At 40.7% G+C, this 20,766-nt stretch overlaps 1 protein-coding gene across 2 annotated transcripts in view; it reads left to right on the top strand.

Moving 5' to 3' along the window:
• Positions 1–477: 477 nt before the first annotated feature.
• Positions 478–20,766, top strand: part of PARM1 (prostate androgen-regulated mucin-like protein 1) — a 34,897-nt gene continuing 14,608 nt past the window's right edge. The window contains exon 1 of one of the 2 annotated variants that reach the window (XM_088137211.1): positions 478–778. In XM_088137211.1, coding sequence (XP_087993337.1) covers positions 721–778 — 58 coding nt within the window. In that variant the 5' untranslated portion in view covers positions 478–720. The remainder of the gene's footprint in view (positions 779–20,766) is intronic. The other variant, XM_007432388.3, reaches the window with a different exon arrangement.

Here is a 20,766-nt window from a genome sequence, read left to right as displayed (position 1 = left end):
TCAAAGCTACGCTAGACAGTATATTGCCATACTGTATTAGGAAGCCGGCTGATGGGGTGGGGGGGTCGTAAGAATTCTGTAGGCCTTACTTTTTGGTTGAATACACGTCTATATAGAGTCGCTGGATTTATGAATTGGCTGGTAAACCACGACTTTAGATAATAGCAGGTAGTGCACAGACCGCCAGAATTCGCACACTTGCAAATGAGCGTGCTTGATGGTTCTTTTCCCGCACCCACCCCCAAAGGTAGAAGTGGTTGGGCGGCCTAGCCTTGCACCCGGTGCCGAGCAGATGAAACTGCAACCCGAAGACGCGAGGACAAAACCGCCAGGAGCAGGTAGCAGGGCGTTGGGACGACCACTTCTCTTCCCGACTGGGGGCGGCCGTCGCCCGGTTCGACCAGCCGGCACTGGTAAGTCTGTCCGCACCGTCCAGCAGGGGCCGCCCTGGAACAGAGCGCGGGCGGCGGCGGCGGCGGCGAAGGGCGGTAAGTGGCAGTGGGCGGCGGACGGACACCCAGTGAGGGAGACGTTTCACTGCCGCAGTCCTGGACGAAAGAAAAGACGCGCTTCTTGAAGCGATCGGAGGAAGTGCTCCTAATTCGGGTGATAGGATTTTTGCCCGCCTCTCGCAAAACCGCACAAGGAGGTGACTCGGAAGCCAGCAAGGCCGCCGTGCAGTTCCAGGACCTCGGCTCCAGCCACTGGGTTGGCACGACCATGTCGCCCCAAGGCGGCCGGGCTCCCTCTGTCCTTTGCCTGATTGTCATAGCGGCCGGTAAGGTAGCGGGACGTGCGGTTTGTTAAAGAAAGTTTATCAGGCTAGCCGCTCGCGTATAGCCTTGTATTTAACCAATAGTGAGTGGCCTCTGTTCGCACGACGCGCTTACGATTAACTTGTTTGTGTTTTGCTCAAACCAGTTTTCTGCATTTTCACAACACGGCGACTAGCCCTAAACTAACCGGCTGGTTTCGTGTAGTGTACAACAGCTAGGCTAAAATACGACTTGCTAATTTGTGGTTCAGAGCGTCATGTAAACACAGCTAGCGTGTCAGCGGCAAGTTGCAGCCTCTTATTAAGATCAGAGGCGCCAATTCTGGCCAGGTTGGGATATATAAATAGAGTTGATCGGAAGCTGAACGTGAGTCAGCAGTTCGATGCAGTCGAAAATAAGAAAAGCTAATACTTGGGTTGAATTAAGACCATCTTATACTCGAAGTCATTTGAAATAATAGTTCCGCTGCGTTTCACGCTGAGGACTCCTACCGCACCCGAGTCGGAGCGTCGCAGTGTGAGAAGATTGTACAAAAAAAAGAGGGGGGTTCAGAGGAGGGTGTGAAGATGATCAGCCGCTAGGAGAAGTCCTGTAAGGTGAAACTGAAGTGAGCATGGTCAGTCTGGGGGGAGAGGAGGTAGGAGCGGTAGGGCTGGATGGCAAACAGTCTGCACATATCCGGAGGCCTTTACGCAGGTTTGGGCAAAGAAGGCAAGATAGGTTTTTGTGAGAGCGTGAGGGGGGGGAATCACTTTGTGATGGTAGCGACTCTTCAGCAATGCAGCCAATTGCCACGGGAGATGCGTCTCTCCCCCCTCCTTCTCGGGGGAACAGCCATCTGTTGGAGAAGTTGTAATTCTGGATTTCTCATATTAAATGGAGGAGAGGACTTGATGGCCTAGAAAATTCCCTTCCCGTTCTGTGGTTGTATAACATAAATGAACTTTTTGAAGCTGCTAGCCAGCATGGGTCATCTGAAGATCCTTCCAGTTGATTTGTTTTCTAAAACGAAAATACTTCCCCCTCTTTTCATCTTCAAAGCCTGCAAGTACATATTTTTCAAGTGCATTGTTTGGGGTCTGCCTTCAAAAAGGGTGTGCGGTCCTCATGCATGCTTTGTGGTATGCGATATTGAAATGGTTGGTTAGAAATACCCCACAAATAGGACATGCCTTCCTAATGGAAGTACTAGAACTGAATGGATTTTTTAAAGTGAACGTTCCACCTCCGGTTCTCTTAAAAGAGGGTGTGTGATGGGAAGGAGAGGCAGGGCATTGCGGGCAAAGCTCTCCAAGGAACAATATAAAGAAATCAAGAGGCGGAAAAGATACCATTGGAGAAACTGAAACTTAACCACTGCAAAACTACCTTGCGTGATCAGGCAGGCAGGTAGTGTGGTAGAGAGCAAGAGATCTAGAGGGTGGCTTGATAAATAAGTACGCTGAATGTCGTTTGATCTCCATTTAAGATAGATTACTGCTGATAATTGGCTTTGTCTAATATTGTTGGCTTTGTCTAATAGGTTTGTTACTGCAGACATATATTTTAATCTATTATTCTTTATAAATCCAGGCTAGTTTGCAGCAATTTAAAAGTTTTATATTATATAATAAAACAGTGCATTTGAGCAACCATCATATGTATATTCAAACATTGTAGTTGTAAAAACTACCATGCAAAGTACTAAATACATTTGGGAAAATGTATTGAAGAGACATGTCGCTGTGGTATAGCAGTTGTGTTATCTACATTTCCACTGGCATTTTCTGCAATAAATACTGTGATATGCAGGTATATAAAACACAGCCTTCCTGTGCACTCTCCACATATATTCCTATAGTTTGGAGAATTGAAGGTCAAGACATCTGGAGGGTACAGGGTAGGAGAAAGCTGTATCGGTGGATAGTGAGCGGCTAATCAGGCTGACGTGTGGAATTGTACACAGCAGTTAGAGACAGAGAAGCTGTCCCATCCTGTAGCTAGCAGTTGTGCCTAGGGAGATCATCACATCTGCGGTGGCACAACATTGTCTTGGATGAGTATTAATTACACCCCTAATTGGTTGTTTCCCTAATTGGGTTGAAAATGTATTAGGGACATGGGTCTCTAGAAATAAGTAACCATCAGTCTTCACCACTTGGTTGTGTATGAACAACGTGGCCTACCTTTCCCTGTTTTTAATTAATTTGCATAATTTGAGTTTTGTTTGTCATGAGCAAACAAAGGAGCTGTTCCGGCTTAGAAGAAAGCTTGTTCAGTAACTGATTTCAGCAAGTGCTGAAAGGCTATAAAAGTGTTGTTTTTTTAAAAAAAGAAGGCAAATAACAACAAAGAATAAATATCACAACCTTTGGTTACTTCTGCTCTCCAACGATACGTTAATAAACAGTAATAAAGTGGGGAGGAGAACTAAAAGAAGGATAAGGGGAGTATATGGAGATTACCCAGAATGTAACCCCAAAAGCTTAAGTGGTTTAGGCCTGGAAACATAACTTTCTTCAGATGCTTGAGCAGTCGCAGAAGAATTATTGGATGTTCTGTGCAATTAACTTACCAAGTTAGCAGTCAGCATAGAAGGTGATTGCTTTTATTGTCACCATAATGTATTAAAGGTGCAAAGTACCCAATATTGTGAAAGTTTTTTCCCTTGTCCCTCAAGAATTTATGGATTGTCAATGTGCCTTACTTAAAATATCCAGTAAATATTGGAAAATAGCTGATATACAGCAGTGAGTCAAAATGTTCATCTGAGTACTAGAAGAATTATTACAGTTTTCTTGAAGCCAAGGAGAATTGCCCATTCTGTCTTTTTTGATTCATGGCAGGTGCTCGTATGCTTTATATATGGCATGCCTGTAATTCCCTAACCTTTTAATCAGTTTAGCTGTTACGTCACTTCAGTCACTGTTGGATGTGTAGTTTACTTTAAAAGGATTGTTAGGGTGCATGCAGATTTTTATTGGAGCAACAGTTCAAGGAAATTATTCTCTTTTCATTTTTAATGTTTCCTCTCTACCATTTTCCAGGTTTAAATTGTCCTAATTGTGAGCTCGCTGTTAGAAGATACTGTGCTTTGCTATATTGTGGCAATGTTATTTATTACCTAGGATTGTTCTACTGTAGCCTGTAGGGGAAAGATGGAGAAAAGGACAGTTTTGCCATTAAGCCAAACCTCAGATGACAGGTGGCAAGGAGCTGTTGCAATAGAAAGCTGGGCACACGTGTCCTGCCCTGCACCCCTCAGCAAGCCGGCTGCCTTCCCATCTGTTTGCTTAGCTGGCTTTGACAGATGGATTCAAAAGGGGTGCTGTCTTGTTCTCTGCCACAGGCTTGGTCCAGGGCAGGATTAGGACCAAGGAAAGGACGAAAAGGTTAAGCATCTATTCCCTTTCTCATCCTTGCTGCTCCCATAACAAACAGAGCCCTTGTGAATGCCTTAAGGTTGAAAAAAGGTTGGGAAATACAGTTGTGGAACCTTTAGACCAGATCTGGTTTTTCACTGAGCAAAGAAAAACTGAGCAAGAGAGAACTGATTGAAAAAGAAACTTCAAATGGTCAGGAGCAGCAAAGCTGAGGAATGATGTATCGATTTTGGAACTGGCGTGGACTAACCAGACAAAGCATCCTGTGATTAAGCTCCATTAATGAAGTTTGTTGAAGTCTTGGCTACATTTAGGACAGATATCTAATCTCCTTGTACATCTCCAAGTGACACGTTTAGGGATTTTTGCAGCAGTTTCACAGCCATGACAGTACCCTCCCAATACTCATGCAAAACGTGCAAAGATGTTGTGGTTGCCTGGGAACAGAAAAGCTTTCTGGTTTGTTGCCATAATTTGGGGTAATTTGTCCTTTCCTTTGTTATGACAATATTTACTGTTTTGTATATAAAGCAACCTTGGCATACAAGACTTTCAGGAAGGCTTGAGACAAGGCATATTAGATGAAAGGAGTCGAACAGTCCCTGCAGTCACAAAAATATACACCCTTGCTTAAGGTTTGTGCTTCGCTCCCCAATGTGCTATATAAGGTAACAGACTAACATGGACAGTTATTCTTCTCAAATAATCTGTTCTTGTCACTCCCTTCTTATCTTGCATACATTTAGATTCAACATAGGAATGCCACGGAGTCCAGGCTAGCTCCTGTGTTTTATTGCCTCTTGCCCAGGATTGTTTATATCTTTACTGTGATAAGTATGTGTGTTTATGTGTCAACTGAGTATAATATTAAGACAGGACAGGCTGCACACTACAGAGGTATTATGAATGCAGTACCCATAATTCTGAGCCAGTTGGAGCCCCATGCGTCTGTAAAATACCAGGTAGAAGAAAGTTGAAGTAAGCTCTTTAACAAGGTGGACACCATCCTACTAAAGCTGAGAGGTAGTTTTTTTGAATGGCCATGTCCTTGCCACCCCAAAGAGAAAGAAAACAGCATTTCACAGAATAATGCCATGTATGCATACTTAAGAATTATTCCAACTATTATTGATTGGAATTCGCACCTAGGTAAGTGTAGAGATAAAACATTTCCAGTAATTCAGAAGCAATTCGAAAATGGGATGGGGTGGGGTAGGGTTTCAAACAAATGAAAAATTAGAAGTTTGCTTTTCCAGATATGCAGTCCATGAAAGATTAAACAATAATATTTCTATTCATCCTTAAGTTTCCTCAATACTTTATTGTCTTTGTTAGAAGAGCCCTCAGAAACCAGAGAAAGTCTTGCATTTGAGAGTTATATAGTTTGTCTTCTCTGTACAGGAATTATAATTATCTGTACATTGTCTTACATAAAGATTTCTGTACAGTATTTTCTTTCTTTTTGGGGGGAGGGAAACAAAAACTCCTAGAGGAGAAAAAATGAACCATTCTACCTTTAGATATGGAATTGTTGCCTTAAATTCATTTTCTTCCAGGTTTCAAAAGATTCTAAAAGTGACACTTTGGATCTTATTCTGAATCTCTGCTTCAACTCAGATACAGTACTTATATGATGCAGCAGTTTAATATTTGCTGGCTAACTTTGTAACCTGCTCTGTTGCTAGGACTTTTGGAACATGCGCTTAGTTATTCAGTAGGTGAGCTAAATGTTTATGGCCAAGATTCATTAGGGAGGAAGCAGGCCTCTTTGAGGAAACCTGTGAATCTTGCTTGAATCTCTCCACATGGCTCATTTAACAGACACTGGAAACAGACCTTGGGCCAGTGGCCGTGGCAGTGGACAGTCAGTTTATCCACTCCTTATTTGCTCCTCTCTTACTGTTACCGGATCACAACAGTCACATCTTTGGGACTCGGATCTGACTTTTAATAAAAGAAAACAAAATCATTTTCCTAGATGATTTAAGGAAGCTAGTTCTGGCCACATCTAATCAGTCAACTTACATTTCTGATTTAGCTGAAAAGGGAGGAATAATAATTTAACAAATCTCTTATTACTGTTATGATTTATTTGCAGACCCATTTTCTAACTGTTTTTACATCAATTTTCAAGGTGGTTTTACAAAACTGCAAACAAAGCATAATATTTTCTTTAAAACAAAAAACATAGAATCAGCCTCAATAATTTGACTTGGAGTGCAAAGCCAGAAAAAAATTAATGTAATATGTCTGCCAAAACATATTTTGAACTTGTAACACATATGCATAATAATAATAATAATAATAATAATAATATAATATATACATATATACACACACTCCCTTACTTATGGCAGTGTCAAGGCAATAGTTCACCCTAACCCTAACAACAGTACAGCCACCTAAGGATCACCAGTTATTGTGCTTTCTGGTTGGTGGATTCTGGCTTTAATAAATCTCTTTTACTTTTAACTGATAGATCAATATATTTCTTGCAACAATGGGTTTCTGCTAAAAAAAAGCAAAAGCGTCTGTAGCAAAAATGAATATAGAGATGAGGGGCATCTGTGTGTGTTGTGTGTCACACATAAAAGAGGATGGGGCTTCAGTCACATGGCTGCCACCACCCACTTGAATTTTTTGACACACTCAGCAGATGCCCCTGATAGCGATCCTAAGAATTGTAGGTTTAAAAATGTTCTTGATTCCTAGGCAAATGATATGTGGATATTTATTAAATAAATTAGAGAGCTGAACAGAACCAGCTGGATTGAGAAAGAATCTATTAACTCATGGTCAGTTACACCAAATTATATTGTTAATAATATCCCAAGTCTCTCTCTCTCTCTCTCTCTCTTTTTTTTTTGCTTTCCTACTTGTTACATTTGTCAGTCATCAAGATACCGCTATAGCTGAATTGATAATGAGGGCAAGGTTTTGGCAGTAAATGTGATCCAGAAATATATTTTCTTGATAGACTGAATGAAAGGCATCCATACTTTACTTCATAGGCAGGTTTGGCTGTAGACCACTGTTTCTCTTATAGGTATGTATAGTTTCATTTCTTATCCAGCAACAAACACTTCCTGTCTCAAGTAGCAGATGGTGCAGCCCTTCTGTCCTATGCTCCAGTTATTCTCTGGAGGATATTATAAAAATATTGCACTGTAATGAATTCTCTCTCCCAGCAGGTCTGCCCCACCCAACAGCAACCCAGAGTGACGCAGCAATTACTTCTTTCAGCTTGCACTTACTGTTAACACCTTCCTTCCCAGGATACAGGAGCAAGGCCCAGAGAAAGAAAACGCCTTCCCTTTTGCTAACTGAGAAACCCAAGCCTAGTATCTTGGCAGTCAATTTGGAGAGGCCTGGGCTTTTTGAGGCATGCCACCAGATTATGGTCTCCAGAAACACCAGCTGGTAGGGGAAAAAAGTATTTGCAAAGCGAACACAAAAAAGCAATATTCTAACCCAATAAAACATAATCAAAAGCTAACCCGGTAGTTGTCCACAGTCATACCAGGAGCTGAAGGCTTCTTGAAATACAATAGTCTTCACTTTCAGAATGAAATGAGAGTCGGGGCCAAATTTAACTTGGAGAGGGTGGATTCCAAAATGTGGGGGCTGTTAGAGAAAAGGCCTGAAGCATAATCCATATTCTGTACCTCATCTGGGGTCGGGACTCCAGCACTTCAGACTGTATGGGCAGAATCATATTTGACAAGGTACTTCCTGGTGACAATATTTATTTAAAATAATATTTAGAGTGTATTAAGAATGCACAACAGCAAAGAAAAAAATAGGGGTGTTCATTTTTCACTTAAGCATCAGAAAAATACAAGCTTTGAAAGAAAACTTGCCTTGAACACAGGCAAAATAAAAGCAACCCTCATGTGATTCTCTCTGATTACTCACTATATCTAGAAATCTGGGTTAAGTGATATTCCTTCCTAAATCCTAAAATTTCACACCCACAACCTGGAACAGCTTTAAATTCCTTCTTTCCTCTCCAATAGCCAGATACTGCTCCTGAGCAGATTCAGAGAACAAAATTGTCCCGTGTTATTTAAGCTCAAAGGGAGAGGAACTATGCTTGTTCAAGGATTTAGCCATCTGACCCTCCTAGACCTCTTTATTTGAAGTAGAAGGGATTTTTTTACAGATCAGATGTGTGTGTGTTCTGATCTATCTTGGATCTCTAGAACCTTGAATTGCTGAAGGACCCGTTATATGCGTAAAAGAAGAACTCCAAATATTTTATAGGAAGCACTGTTGTTTTGGTTTTTAATTTGCAGAAGTGTAGGCTCACCTGCACAACCTACTAACTGGGGGGTGTGGGGCAATGCTTCAGCAGTTGCATTGAGAGAGCATGTCAGCCTCGGCTCACCCCGTCCCTATGCAGAGATAGCCTGCAAAACTCTACTCCAAAAGTGGTGCTCTCGGTGCAATTTCTTGGCTGTGAAAATTCAATCTTAAGTAATATCTGCACTGCTGTTCATTGCTTATGAAATTGCCAGCACACTCCCTCCTCTCTGCATGCTGCCTTCACAGCCATTTTCAAGATGTCTGCATCATCTGAGGAGAGGAATATCCCATATAAAGCCTGAACCTTGCTGTGCTTTGCGAGGCAAGTCTCAGGTATTAAGTGAGTTCCTTCTAGATCTTTGATAAGTGATGTAGTGAAACACCTTTATTTGCTAGTCACACGTCATGTAATGTAGGGCAAGTAATAAGTGGTCAGAGAGGAACAATGAATCACTAGACTTTTTTTTCCTACCACCTGTGGACTGGTGAAATGCCAGATCTTTTTCTTTTTAATTGGTTCACTGGTAGGCCAGTGAAATGGTAGCATTTTTTAAAAACCAAGTGAAATTGATAAAGAGTTTTGCCAATTTTCACTTTTAGACCAAGATAACCCTGTTGTTTTTCAGGGTTCTGTTGGTGGATGTGCCAAACCAAAAAGTGTCAGAGATGAGGGGGAGTCAACAAAGAGAGGGCTGATCCAGAAGGTTTCTCCACGGAAACCAGATGTCCTCAAAGAACCACCAAGGAAAGAAAAGCAATTTGGGCTTGCTTTTCAGGCACAAATGGGAGAAGCAGGGAATTCACCTGTCAGGGGCTATGGTAACTTCCATCTGGACAGAACACATGACAGAATAGTCAAAGCTGGAGAATGGATTGAAACTTCGACAACCATTTCTTAAGCCAGCTTCATTTCCAGCTCATTTGAGATGGGAGACAAGCAGCTTAAGTCTGCTGTGCAGAAGAGTCCTTAGTTGGATTATCTGGGAATGATGTTTGTGTAGTCAGATGTGGAAGCAAGTCACATGATCTTTGGCAAATATTGTAAATGGAATTTTACTTTTTCAGTCACAATGGTATTAAATTGATCCTCCGCTGTTTTGGAATTATGCAAAGGAAGGGTTTTACCTTTTCTTTTATATGGTGCCCTGTTTGAGCCTTGGCTGAGAAAGCACTACTGTACTGGAAATATTCCAGAAGAATTTTTTGAGTAAAATTTGGAGTGTATCAAACTGAGCCAAGGCCCTCACAATTAAATTGCTGGTTTTAAAAGATTGCAGTGTCTTTTTAGTTAAAGAGGGTCCCCCCCCCCGCCATTAGCAGATCCTTTTACATTGGAAGTTATAAGTTTGTAAGCAATGGTTCATGACTTTTTAAATTTAGAGGCTTTGTCATCCTCTTCATTGTCTAGAGGTAGTGTGGGCAAACCAGAGAGATCAAAGCTTTCAAAATATACAGTATAGACTTTCAAAAAGCGTTGGAAGTTGTTTCAAATTATAGATCAAATGTTCTTTATAGACACTATCAGCTGAGAACAGTTTTGAAAGTTGCTGGATAGGTACCCTCCCTTTGGGGCGGTGTTAGGAACATTTGCTAAACTGCCAAAGGCCAAAGTACTTTGTAGGCGTAGGGGTAATATAATTAGGATGTGATAAATACTTTCTAGAAAGGGGTTATTTTTTATTTATTCATGGGATGACTGTTTTATCATTTAAAGAGAAAATTGTGGAGTTAGACTGGCAGAACTTTATCCATTTAACCTTTAACTGGTATGATTTCCTTATGCTTTGTGTATTAACATTATAGTACAGAATTTTAGTATTTTAATTCTTAGATTGTATACTGCCTCCAGGCTAAAATATGCTGAAGGAATAATTCAATCTCAAAAGCAGGAAGAATAGAAATAACCTTGCCTAGGGGCTGAGCAGAACACAATTAGCCTGAGTATGGTTAGCCGCCGTGGGGAGAGAGTTCCAGACTTAGGGCATTGCTGCTGGAAATGTCCATTCCTACTTTCCTTCAGATAGCTGGGATTAGGATTCAGCCAGGCTCAGAAATCAGGTGATGAATAACTCTTCATTGCAGCAGAGTGCAAGGCACAGGCCGAGGTAGATCACCTAGTTTTAATACTCCAAGTTTGTTGAAGTCCCAGGTTGGCAAGATGTTACCCACAAGCATCAGCATAAAAACAGAAGCAGATTGGTGCGCTCACATTCTGGATGTTGAATTGCATTTCACTCCCGGCTTAGGCTTTCCTACTCCTGCTTCTCCAGTTGCTGCAATGCCATGGCTCTTGAGGAAGAACAGACAGATTATTTATTCCCTCTCTAGTTTTCCTCCTTGATACCCTTGCTGGGTATTGACCATTCCCTGAGGATGCTCTTGAAGCTGTGGCTGTTCCAGAAGTTAGAGCACATCAGTAAAGCCAGAACAAGAGGCATCAGTGGCAGCTCCAGCAACTGTGGGTCTGGGTTGCTTGAAAGAGCCATGCCTTGAAGGCAGTACTGGCAACACCAGGTAGGTAGATAGGTAGGTAAAGTTTATGATGGTCTTTGACCAGTGTGTGGCAGGACCAGCTTTTGAAGCAGCAGCAGTGGAGGGGAAGAAGGTAGTAGCATTAGATGGCATTATCATGAGCATAGCTGTGTTCCATCCTTCCCCTGAAGGAGGCAGTGGTGGCTTTGCTCATCAGCAAAGTATTGACCTGCTGTTGCTGTTGGCCTGGAACTAGAGTGGAGGGAATTACTCTTAAGAGCCCCTAAATGGGATAAAGCTGTAAGTTTTAGTTGTAGAGATGTTAGGGGGAAAATGGATATAAAGACATGCAAAAAGTCATAGAACACATTATTGTGATCAGACTTCCAGTATTTTACAATTCAGATGTGTGAATTTCAGCTTCCAGAATTCCCAGCAGTTATCAAACTGGGGAAGCCAAAATCCGTGCTGGTTGAAGAAAGTTGGTTAGAATTTCCAGTTGATCACTTAGCCAAAATTCCCATTCTAGACTAAGATTTCTGTGGTTGAGAAAGGGGGCCTCCTTCAGAGCCAAGTAATTACCTGTTGCTCCAAGAGTATTGTTGCCAGCACATGTAGCATTGTTAAGAGGCAGAGCTAGCCTCTTACCTGTCCTCCCAAGGCCCCTCGAAAGTAAAAGTCTGAAAAGGACTAGGGTATAGATCATTTAATTTGGTTCTTCACCTCCTTCCCCAGTAGTTGAGGCTTGCCCACATAACAGAACCTGGTAAAGCCCAGGTTCTGGGTTGGTGGGCTGGATTTTCTATGCAGAATCTAAGAGATGCACACAGGCACATAGGATGTTTTACCAAGGCACCCTGCAAAATAGTGCCAATCATCTTTTGGGGAATTGTTGATTTTCTGGAAATCCCTCAAGAACTGGTTATGTCATCAGGCCTGGGGGTCCTAGGGGACTGATGAGATCTTGAGGCCCTGGTCACCTCTAGAATGGATTACTGTAATGCACTCTACATGGGGCTGCCCTTGAAGGGCATCTAGAAGCTTCAGCTAGTGCAGAATGCAGCTATGCGGACAGTTATTTGTGCTTCTAAGATGTCACACATTACATCTGTTCCGTGAGCTGCATTGGTTGCCAGTTTGCTTCCAGGTCCAATTCAAAGTTCTGGTTTTGACCTTTAAAGCCCTACATGGCATAGGGCAGAGTTATATGAGGGACTGTCTTTTCCCTGTTACATCTGCCCATCCCATCAGGTCCAGCAGAAGAGGTGTGCTCTGGGTCCCATCTGCTAAATAGCTCCATTTGGTGGGACCTAGGAGATGAGCCTTTTATGCTGTAGCCTCTGCCCTCTGGAATATCATTCCCCCTGAGGTGAGGTTAGCCCATCTCTGTTAGTTTTCCAGAAAGCCTTGAAAACGTGGTTCTTCCATCAACCCTGGGGATCCCATGGTGACCCTGCAAAGTGGTTGAATGAGGCTAAACTATCTTGGGGTTCTTTATATTTTTATTCCTCTATGTTTTTATTTTTGTTATTATTTATGTTTGATTTTTTTATAATGTGATATGGTTTTGATTGTTATTTTGCTTGTAAGCTGCCCAGAGTTACTTTTTGTGAGATGGGCAGCTATATAAATTTGCTAAATAAATAAATAAAATAAAACATGGCTTCTTTAAACCGCCCTGGAAATGTTTTAAAATGAAAGAGGGGTATATATTTATAACATAAATTTTTTCATTCCCATAATTTAAAAAAAAAAACCCCACACCCTGTGGTTGAGAACAGGGTTGTAATAAGAACAAAATCTGCCTTCACACCTCTGTTCTCTGTGCACTCCTTTTTATACTATGATTTTTCAGCTCTTGCCTTATTCATGTTCGTACATCCTGAGCACAAATGAGATACCACCACTAAGTCATAATACTGAGCAGTACTTAATCATCCTAGAGTATCCCTTTTAGAAATTCGTATTTTAAAATTTTAGGTTAGGAATTAATTCTGAATAATAAAGTTGTTCGAATCCCCGTGGGTTTTTAGTTGAGCTACAACTATAACTCTATACTCTCTGCGTGCATGTGCACATATGTGTGCTTTCATTGTAGAAAAGCTTGTTTGGCTTAAGTCCAGTATTTTAAACAGGGATCCCATTTTGAAAGGGGGAGGATGGTTCTGATGCTGTAAAGAATCATCTTAAGGAGATCAGGGTGCATACTATAACAAAAAACTACAAAACAGTCTGTAGCCTCATTATGTATTTAAAAACTAAAGCAGTCCAGTTGCATGCACCTATCATAGAACAGACTTGCTGTTACTAATTTTATTCAGGCATGTAATAACCTCAGTCTTGTGGGACTACTGTACTTAATTCTGTCTGAAGCTTTGCAGTAGCCTTATTCCAGCAAGCACAAGAAATTATGGAAATTATGCTCCAGCACATCTCAAGAATTAGAAGGCTAGGGAAGTGTATTACAAAATAATAAAGTGAAAAATAGTGCTCAGGCCTCTTCTTTCTCTTGCCCCCCCCACCTCTCTTTTCATATGATAAAGTCTAATTTAACAAGAGTAGGAATACTGTGGGAGTTGTTTCGGAGTTGTCACTTTTCTTACTTCATTCCCCACACTTCCATTTTCAAGGGAAAAAGTGTGTTTCACTGTGAGATTTTTGATCCATCAACGTAGCAGAAACTTCAGAAGTAGAGGAAGCAAGTTATAAAATGAGGACACGTAAAAAGCCATTTTGTACTCTCAGACTGTTTTCTCTCTCTTCTGGATACCCAAATCAATCACTCATAGACATAGAAGTTCATTTTGTTGCTAACTATACTAGCATAAGCATGAATTAAGCAGCCTAGCCCATTCAGCCTTCCCCAACTTACTGTCTTCCCCATATTCCCCAGCCAGCAGTCCTAAAACCATGCTAAGTGGAGAATTCTGGGAGTTGCAGTCCCAGCACTGTGGTACAAGACTGATCCATGTCAATGAAAAAAGTTTCTAAGTGGTAAGAGGAGATAGGCCCAAGCAGAAATATTGAAATGAGACTCATCTTTACTTTGGAGATATATATATATATATATATATATATATATATATATACACACACACACACACACACACACACACACACATACACACACACATACACACACACACCCCTAGTTAAGAATGCTCTGTAGTAAAATCCTTTGAAACATTTAGAACTGACCACAAGTAATTTGGGCATCAAGGAATATTGAGTAGGAAGATTTTTTTCATATATTGATCATATTTAAATGATCATACATCAGCTTAGTAAGAAGTAATAAGAGAAAAACCTTTTGAATTCTGCACATGGTCACTATGCTGCTTCTCTCAAATCATCAAATAATTATATATAAAAAGAGACTCTTCCATTATTTCAGTTTTCTCTTTCATCTGAATCAGAAAATTAGAGTTAATGGCTTTTGAGCAAACTGGGATACGAAGTGGTGGTTTGAAATGGCATTCATATCCTGGCTTATTCAGAGGCATTCATTTTTCAATTTAGGAATAACAGAAGATTTCATGGCTTATTTGCTTCCATCCTCAGGAAAGGAATAGAGGATTATTTGTACCTTGACTTATTTAACCAACATATATTAGCTCATCTAGGTGGCTTCCACGTTGTGTACCCTCAGCTGGGAAACACAAGCAGTCATGGGTCTATGTTCAGTATAGCTCTTTGTTATAAGCGTTCCCCAAAATCTCTTCATCTCATTCATACAGAACACTTTGAGCTGTGCATCTAAAGTGTAAAATAATCAGTTCTATGGGATGTAACCTAGCATTAATTATTAATTGAGGTGTCTGATACTGTAACCTTATTGCACATAGCAATAACTGCTATTTGGGGGAAGAAAATAGGAATAAAGTAAATGCTGCTTTCTGAAATCCTAGGGAGTAAAATCCTTTGTTTACCTGGTTAAAAAGAAAAAAAATTGAATCAGATAATCAAACTCTCAGGTCAATAGTATTTTACTGTCGCTTTTGTGCAGAAATGTGGAATAGAGATCAAGGACCATAGTTAATTATAGAAGCTCATTGGTGATTAAAAAATGCTTATGTAAGAATGTGTTGGTTGTTAAATATGTTTATAGTGAAAACATAGTTAAATCTGAAAGCACTTTTGTTATAACTTGTGTTAACTGTACTGTATATTTGTACAGGAAGAATAGTACAAAAACAGGTCATTCCCTATCACCTCCAAGGACTGCATGTTGAAATGTCAGCTGACTTGTCAGAGTGACTTAGTGACACAAAGCAGACTCCTCCGCTCAACAGAATAGGGCTGTTGGAGAAGCCTGTTAGGCTGGTGATGCTTTTCGGCCTGGTGAAGAGATGTGGTCTCAAACAGCAGCTGGCCAGAACTTGGAAGGTGGTGATTTATGCAAGGTGGACAGGGATGTATGACTCCCAGTGGATTAAATCCAATTACTTTGGGAGAATGCAGGCTGCTTTAAATCATAAACAAATAGATTGTAGAGAGTGAAGCTTAGAAATCTCTTTTCTCCCATGCCTCTTCTAGTATAATGAAACATGTTCAGCCTTTTTATGGCTCTGTACTGGAATCACTTAGCAAAATCCCCAGGCTGCAACTTGAATGCTCCAAATGCCTTTATCTGTCAGTCAAAGCCATCAAGCTGTTGAGGCTCTGATCAGTGTCTCAGTGAAGTGGTAAACTTCTGTCTGGACTGTGCCTTGTCAAACTTGAGAGTTTTAAAAAATGTGCATATAGAAAACAGATGAACATCCATACCAAACCCCTATTCCATGAAAACTAGCTTTCCAAATGTATGGATTTGTTGTGAGTGGAAAACCAGTAGGATTAGTCCCAGCCTAAGATGCTAGTTTGAATTAAGCCAGTGTTTCTTAAACTTTTTCTCTCAGGGCCCCTTTTCACTTTTAAAAACTATGGAGGACCCCAAAAGAACTTTTGTTGGTATGGGTTATACTTATCAACATTTACCCAATGAAAATTAAATTTGATGCATTCACTGCTGCTATTGGTTCTCATGATTGTTTGATGGGATTTTAATATTGTATTATTTTTCAGCATAGGGTGGCAAATAATTTTGATTTTGCAGACCCCTGAGAGGGTCTTGGGGGACCCCCGGGGGTCCTACGACCACACTTTAAGAAACACTGAATTAAGCTATTCAAGAAGCAGGTCGTCTTTGTGCTCCTTTCTCTAGGTTGATAGAAATGGATCAGTTCACATTAATTCAAAATAAGAAACAAGGATTGTGGTGCTATTGTGTGAGGGCTGTCTTCCTTGACTAACTAATGATGTGGGAACTTAGTCAAGGGCTATTGTTTTGGGTGCGGGAGTGGGAGTTATGTACTACTAGATTGCTGGATCAGGATGGCTGCAATTTAACATTGGACTTTTGTAAAAATGGAAGATGATTTCAGTCTTCTTTTTGTCCAAAAGGCAATTTGTATACATCTTTGCTAATATTTTTATTATCTCAACAAATTCTTCTGGAGAATTCAAGTTAGGTGATATTCTTCTGATCATGGGCATAATCAAGATGAATTTCTCCACAGAAGAATATGCTTTATCTAGCATACAAAAATGGTGCTTAATGCAGTTCACAGATCTAAGAAGAGAAACACAAAAATACAGCAAAATATTTAAATTTCACTCCTAACTTGTTTTAAAAGGTTCACTAGTATAGGCAAAGAGCAACAACATTTAATCAGCAATTTGGAAATCTGAGACTACTAGTCTTCTTACATTTGGAGGACACCAAGGTGTGAAGACTGCCATAACATATAAGTTATATGTTTCCCCAAAATGGGGAAATATGAGAAATAACTGAAGGCAATAAAGGATTTAAAATAAGCTACACATCTTTGCCTGCGGGCAAGGTACATGTGATGCTTTTTGACAAACAGGAAAGGAAATGGACAAGAAAAGCAGCATGTAAGCCATGTTTCAGCATTGTATCATAATTACCTTAATGGTATTTGACTACAGGTGCTTTCCAGAGTCTATACCTGCTGTAGTTACAAACGATAATTGTCACAGTAGTGATTTATATCAGTCATGTTCTTTTAAAGGAAAAGGACCTCTAAACTTTAGAGAATTTGCTTAAGACAGAATCTTAAAATTCATTTAGGTATGAAGTCAAATTGGGACCTACATTGCATCATGATGGGGGAGGGAGAAGAGAAAGGAAAGAGCCAATACCACCCCTCTTCCCTCCTCCCATCTCCCTCTTTTCTAGGGCTTTTCTCAATGCTTATGTATTTTGTTGTTTTCTCCCTTAATATACAGGTAGTCCCCGGATTAAGAACACCCGGTTTAAGGATAACCCATAGTTAAGAACAGAGCCTATTGTAGCAAAATTTGAGTTAAATACCCAATGGTTCGAGTTCATTACACAATACGACTTATACAGCATTATACAATAATACTATTCCAGCTTACATACAAATTTGACTGAAGGACAGACCTTGGGAACAGAACTCATTCTTAAACTTGGGACTATTTTTTTCTTTCTTTCTTTCTTTAGAAAATTTACATGGCCACCCAACTCACACACAGTGACTCTGGGCAGCTTACAAACTAAAATCCTCAATACAAAAACCCATCAACCTCCCTTCCCCACAGCAGCAAAAAACACATTCAACACAACCATTTGATCAGCTCCTTTTCAGCTTGGGGTCCCCAGGCCCACTGGCAAAACCATGTCTTCAGGACCTTCAGGAACAATATCAATCTTAATTCAGTGGGAATAACATTCCACAGGGAGGGGGCCACCACGGAAAAGACCCTTCTTCGTGGTCCCATCAGATATACTTTCGTCAACAATGGGACCCGCAACATACCCAACCTCCCCGCTCTGGTGGGGCGAGTATATGTACCTGGGGAAAGGCAGTCCTGTAAATAACCAGGCCCCAAGTCATGTAGGGCTTCAAAGGTGATAACCAGCGATGTGATGGGATGTATATACAAAGAGAGGGTGAGGTGGAGGATAGAAGCAGATATCAAGGCTATCGGAAAGGAGGGGGTGCATTCCAGGAAGGGAAAGGAGACAAAAGACAACACAGTCTGCAGGGGGATTGTGAGAAGCGAAAGAAGTTCAGGATAGCCACTCCCTGGAATCTCCCAGGGTATATCCACTTGTTGCAGTAGGATAGATTTAGTCTGGCAAGATTCTGTCTATAAGGTGTAAGCAAATAAAGGAACTTAACTGGACTGTTTCACTGTTGTTCTTGGGCTGGGCCTGACAAGCACCTCGAATTGGTCCCAGAAGCAAATGAGCAGCCAATGCAGCTCCCACAAAAAAGGTGACCCACGTGCAAATCTGGACTTGTGCAGAACTATGTGGGCCACTGCATTTTGAACCAACTGAAGCTTGTGAATACTCTTCAAGGGCAGCTCCATGTACAGCACATTATAGTAGTCCAAGCGGGAGGTGACTAGGGTGTGGGTGACTGTGAGAAGGGACCACCTGTAATAGCAAGGAAAGGGCCTAGTCTAAGAGGCAGATCACCACCCACCAAAGTAAGGTTATTTTGCCAACAGAAAGTTTGTATCTTCATTTAACAACTTGAGGTAACATTTCTAGCAAAAGGCATTATTTGCTTCCATAGGAATCAGCAGTGTTATACTGCAAGATTCTAAGGAAGAATAAGATTCCCTGTAGCTGGATTCTAAGTTATATGACAATGGCCACATCAGTTTGGGCCAGGCAGGGTTGTCATTAGATTTAAACCCCTAACTACTGTTTATGGGAGTGATCAGCAGAGCTTAAAGGCGGGTTTAAAGCAAAGGCCATGTCTACATAAAAAAGTCATTTTAAAATATTCTAAGCTTGTGGATGTCAACCCCTGGGAAGTTAATATGTAAATAGGTGAATACATAAATAAATAGAAATAAGAGGGAAAAAACCTTCAGTCTCAAATCAACACCTACTGCTGCTCTTGGTGAGTGAATGTGTGGCCTGGGGTTATAACCTGAGGTTTTGTATTTGGTTTGAATATTCCAAAACAAAACATTTGGTTTGCTTACTTTTTTTAATCGAGAGAAGCTGTTTTAGGCTATTCATTTGATTAGGAAGACATGGATGTTGGGGGGCGGGGTGAGACCTTTTCTCCCAACTAATCTAACCGTTTCCTACCCCTTCCTGCAACAGAAGCTGGCAGGAAAACTAAGCAGATCGAGGAGCTGAACTTCTTCCCCCTCTTCCTGGGGAATAAGTAATAACTTATTAGGAAGGATAATTTTAGATTAGGAAACCAGTGTGGGAGGAAAGGGCTAAATAGTCCCACTCTGCATGTCAAGCCCCTGATCAAAATTAGCCCTACCTCTAGCAAACACATTATTGAGCATTCTGATTTGCTGGCAAAGACTTTGATAAATGCAAAGTTAAAAAATAAATAACCGGGGGTGTTTTCCTTGATGTTTCCTCTTTGACCAAGAATGGTAAGAATTTTTCAGTTTCTACCATATAAACAGAAAGTGTGATGTTTCAGACTAACAGTCACATCAAGAGCCAGTTGCCTAGTAGTTGCATAAGTGAGAACTTGTTATGATAGGTTTGTGGCAGCTTTTGAAAAATTGTTCCATTTCAGATCTACAGCTGCTAAGTTTTCTTTTGGCAACCTTGAGTTTTTCATGTGTACTGTCAACTACAGAATGCTACTACAGGTTTGTGGCCAAGCTAAACTTGATTACATTTTGATTAGCTTCTTTGCTTGCTTTGTCCCTGATTCTAGAATCCTTGATTCTTTCAGCTTAGGACATTCTTCACCAATCTGTTGTCTCTTGATAGAACTGCCATCAAGCTCATCCAGTCAGAGGCATCCATAGGATCTGATGCTTTTGTCAAAATGACGAAAGCAGGGTCACAACACAAGTCCTGACTCTTTCATATGTACATGCAACATCATGATGCACATACAAAAGGGTCAGAGTTTGTGTTGTGATGGTTCAACACTGTTTTCACCATTTGACACATACAACCCTTACCCATCCCACTGGATTCTCTGCATTCAGTACAGCCAATAATCATCTTGGATTGATGGAAGTTACAATCAAATGCATATGGAAGACCCAGACTGAAAAAGTTCTTCCTCTGAATCTTGCAATATACCAGTAATTCTGATGTATGCACTGTAACTACTGATCTCTAGGCAAACACATGTATAATCCCCAGTGGAAGCAGGCCAGTTCTTCTACAAATAATGCTATGTGCACGTGGATGAAATATCAGCTGGTGTAGAGAGCTGACCAGTAAGGTAGGGATATTGGGCACCACAAAAACTTGCTAATATGATTCCATGTGCTGCATATACAAATGCTTTTAATGTATTATGGAATCATAGGAAGCTGTTTTATGCTAAGCTGGAATATTGTTCCATTTAAAAGGTATCTTCTTTTCTGTATGGTATCAGATGGACAGAACTTCATTGTATTACCTGATCAATAAAGCAAAGCAAAGCGTGTCCATGATGTTTACATAAAGCTCATGCTTCATGTTTTAAGATCTAGATCCTTTCATCCCCATTGCCAGCTGATAGAAATATTTATATGTGTGTAACCTTTTTGTGTTTTGCACAAGCTTTTGCCCAAAACTTTGCCAAAGGTACTGTTCTCTTTGGGTCTTATAAGTACTTTGATCTTCTAGTAAAATTTTTATTTAATTTGCCTGAAACCTCCTGGGAGCATAATAGACACATTGGCAGCAGGTCTCAGGTGTATCATAGTATGAGTTGCCCTAGTCCCACTTTGATATGCCAGTAATTAAGCCTGTCCTGGATCATTTAGCATGCAAATAATATTTTCTACTTGTGCTATTCCTTACAGTTTGTCCTGAACCAGTTGCATTC

The sequence above is a fragment of the Python bivittatus genome, unplaced genomic scaffold, assembly GCF_059951505.1.
Source record: "Python bivittatus isolate LINGU-HERP-01145 unplaced genomic scaffold, Pbiv_v1 ctg000000_np1212, whole genome shotgun sequence".
In the NCBI taxonomy this organism is placed as follows: Eukaryota; Metazoa; Chordata; class Lepidosauria; order Squamata; family Pythonidae; genus Python; species Python bivittatus.
Note: the sequence above shows the minus strand (reverse complement) of the source record. Positions and strands in the feature narration are given on the sequence as shown.